Raw genomic sequence first — 3,254 nt, forward strand, 5'->3', positions numbered from 1 at the left:
GTACTTTGTTCTCGTGCAATTAATATTTATATGCTCAATTTCATTTCAATTTTAATTTTATGAATCTTAGTTCTGATGCAACTTAAGAATAAATTCTTTATATTCCTGTCTTACTTTCAGGTGTTTGGGGAGACTGCACACAACCCAGAAAGCAACTTAGATGTAAGAATGCCCACACCCAGCCCTGGCCACATACCTCCACAGCAACCTAACAGACAGCATCTTCCACCATCAAACTTTTCACACTCGCCTTTGGGAATTCCTCAATATCCACAGAATCTTTCTCCATCTGCGTGGTCGTCACAGTCATCCCTATCTTCACATATATCTAACATGTCAACTGGTCCTCATCCGCCACCCGTTATGGTGGTCCATCCACCATTTCATCAGCGACCGCATCAGGCATCTGTGATCCCTCCACCCCATGGTGCACACATCCCCATTCACCCTCACCATCAGCAAACAGCAACCCGTCAAAACCAGGCAAATGTACAATATAGACAAGGACCTCGAAAGCATTCTCTGGCAAGTGCAGGGGATGCCAAGAAGTCAACTGTGGGTAGTGTCAATAGAAAACAATCCTTACCAATGGTGGTAGATAGAAAACAAGCTGTGTATACCATTCAAAATACAATACCTGGAGTGCCTCATCATGTGCCTTCTCCACCTGGTAATCAAAGTTCTTTGCCTGCAAGTACAAATGCTACTGGAACTGCCCCTCAAGTAGCAACAAGTGAACATGCCAGTGCTTCTGTGTTTGGTGTTTATGAACCTATTTTAGATAGAGCTGTTGGAAGAGGAAGTTTTAGGGACAGCAGAAGGTTAGAACGTGATCCTGATGGACGTATATATGAAGTTGTCCAGACCAGAGTAGTGGAAAGCAAATTCAATACTGGTGACAGTGATAAGAAAGAAAGTGGTAGACAAAATAAAGGTCACCATTCAAACCAGGGAACTCACATAGGCCGGAAAACATCAGTTGGAGATTCTGATGTTAAACGTGTTCGTGTTCAATCACTCTCTCCTCCTAGACTGAAAGTTGACCAAGTTCATGCACGAAGTGCAAGTGTGAATACTCGATCCGAAGCCTTGAATAATAATGGTGTCAACGAGGGAAGTATTCATGGTAGTCATCAAAGTCTCAATAGCACAAAAAGTGAAGGAAAGAACACAAATCGCCAAAACACACATTCTAGGAAAAGCTACTCTGAACCAATTTCTAGTAATAAGGAAAATTATATGACTGATGACAAATCAACTCAAGAGGTAATAGAGAGAATCAAGAAGGACACAGAAAGGAAAGAGGAGTTTTTACGAAGACCTAATCAGCCCATTTGGCTTCCTGCCAGCAAAAGCCCTGTCATTCACAGTGACTATCATGTAAATCCACAGAAATTTCAGCGTCCCATATGGCCTCCGCCTGGAGCTCAGACCCCTCCTTCACCAGGAGCTATCACAAAGGCACTCACATTCATTGTTGCACCAAAACAAGACCATTCTCATTTACGGAGGGTAAAGTCTGAGATTGAGCAGAGGCAAAATTCTATTGACAATAGTTCAAGTATGAGAGGAAGTAGTGTCCCAGCTGGTAGCAATATGAGTGAGAGCTCAATAGCAGGTCAAGAGATGGATGGGACACCTGAGGCTGAACACACTAAGCAAAATTTGCCTGTAGCTCAAGGTGCTTCTGGTGCATTACCTCGTTCTTTGGTGGTCAATGCTGTTCCCAAACCATATGTTGGAAGTGCTTCTGAGGCTAACCCTGCAAATTTGAGATTTGGAAAGTCCTTCACAACGACTCTCTCTCGTATTCAGGAAAATATTCCCATACCAGAATATGGTTCATCGTCATCCCTCACAAGTCAAGGTCAGACAAGTAGTAAACAGGGAGATACTTCCCAGGGTGTCACCCCTGGGGGTACTCCAAGTGGTAGTCAAACTTCTTTAAATTCTGCAAGTCTTCGATCCATACCTTTAGCATGGGTAGGCGATAATGAACGTATAAAGCAGCTTCAGATTGTATCCCGAAGAGCTAAGCAGTTTGAGAGTAGTCAGTTGGAGAAAGAAGCATCTGCTAAGTCTGCATTCCACCGCTTTGAGCTTTCTCGCCTGTCTCAACGCTCAAAGATACCCAATGTAGCTCAGAGGAAACAAGAATTTGAGACCAAAGACCAATTACCACCTGGTAAGTAATTTTAGTACTATCTTGTCTCTTGTGTTTGTTTTTTCATTACTGCTAGAGGAGTTTTGTGGGAACCATATCTGTATGGTATATTACTCTTTCTAGTACAAAGTTCTGGTGTGCTGATGCTCTTGTAATTCATATTGAAGTTGGTATATTAGTGGGTGTTATAGTGTTTAGAGGCAGTAGTTTGTGTAATTTATGAGTCCTATTCTATGGCCTTTTGATATTCATTAAGTCCATTGTAGATATATATCTTTTATGGTATTTTATCAAGACTTGCTTTTGTAGTGCAATTTGATCTGATATTCAATATATATTTTTAGACACTTAGATCATTATTTTTTCAAACTGTACTCCAAGTGAATTTGAAATATCTTGATACCTAACTACCTGAGTTAGCTATCATGTGTTGTAGAACAGATAATTGTTAAAAAAAAAAAAAAAATTGTGGCTATTGCCAATGAATTTATTCAGAAATCTTTGATGGTGAGTTTACACACAAGGAACACTGTAGTCAGACATCATAATTATACAATAAGTTATTATCATCTTGAATATCCAGAATATACTCACATAGCTGTCAGTTAAAAATTGGATATTTTAACACTGGCCACTGGTAATTCCCTGCATACTGATATTGTTAATGTGACTGTATGAATTCAAGCTATCAGCCACCAGGACGAGTCTCTGTATGAATATATGGTCCATTGTATATTTTGGCTTAATTTAACTTGATCGTAACTTGTGCTTTAAACTGGCAATCAATGGCTTTTTTGTTGTGAGAGTGGCTAGCTTTAATATTTTATTCAGTATGGCAAGACTTTTTGTACTTGGACTGATATGTTTTAAGCATTTCTTTCAGGTGTATAGGATTGCTAAATTATAAAATGGATATTGAAGAATATCTTGAATATTCACCTTATCTCAGCCCTGAATCATTTAACCACGTTTTTTTTTTTAATATCCAACTTCATTATGTAAAATAAATAAAGGATAATGGAAGGGTATAGTTTAAAGGATGATTAGTCAATAACACCTCAGTTGATCATGATCACTTAGTGCCAGGATA

The 3,254-nt window shown here is 39.3% G+C and overlaps 1 protein-coding gene across 1 annotated transcript in view; it reads left to right on the forward strand.

Moving 5' to 3' along the window:
* LOC119587013 (rho GTPase-activating protein 21-like) overlaps window positions 1-3,254 on the forward strand; it is a gene marked incomplete at its 5' end in the record, with an annotated part of 201,687 nt that overhangs the window by 34,569 nt on the left and 163,864 nt on the right. Inside the window, 1 exon segment of the mRNA XM_037935760.1 lies at window positions 121-2,185. Coding sequence (XP_037791688.1) covers window positions 121-2,185 — 2,065 coding nt within the window.

This window comes from Penaeus monodon, chromosome 22 (genome assembly GCF_015228065.2).
Source record: "Penaeus monodon isolate SGIC_2016 chromosome 22, NSTDA_Pmon_1, whole genome shotgun sequence".
Taxonomy (NCBI): Eukaryota; Metazoa; Arthropoda; class Malacostraca; order Decapoda; family Penaeidae; genus Penaeus; species Penaeus monodon.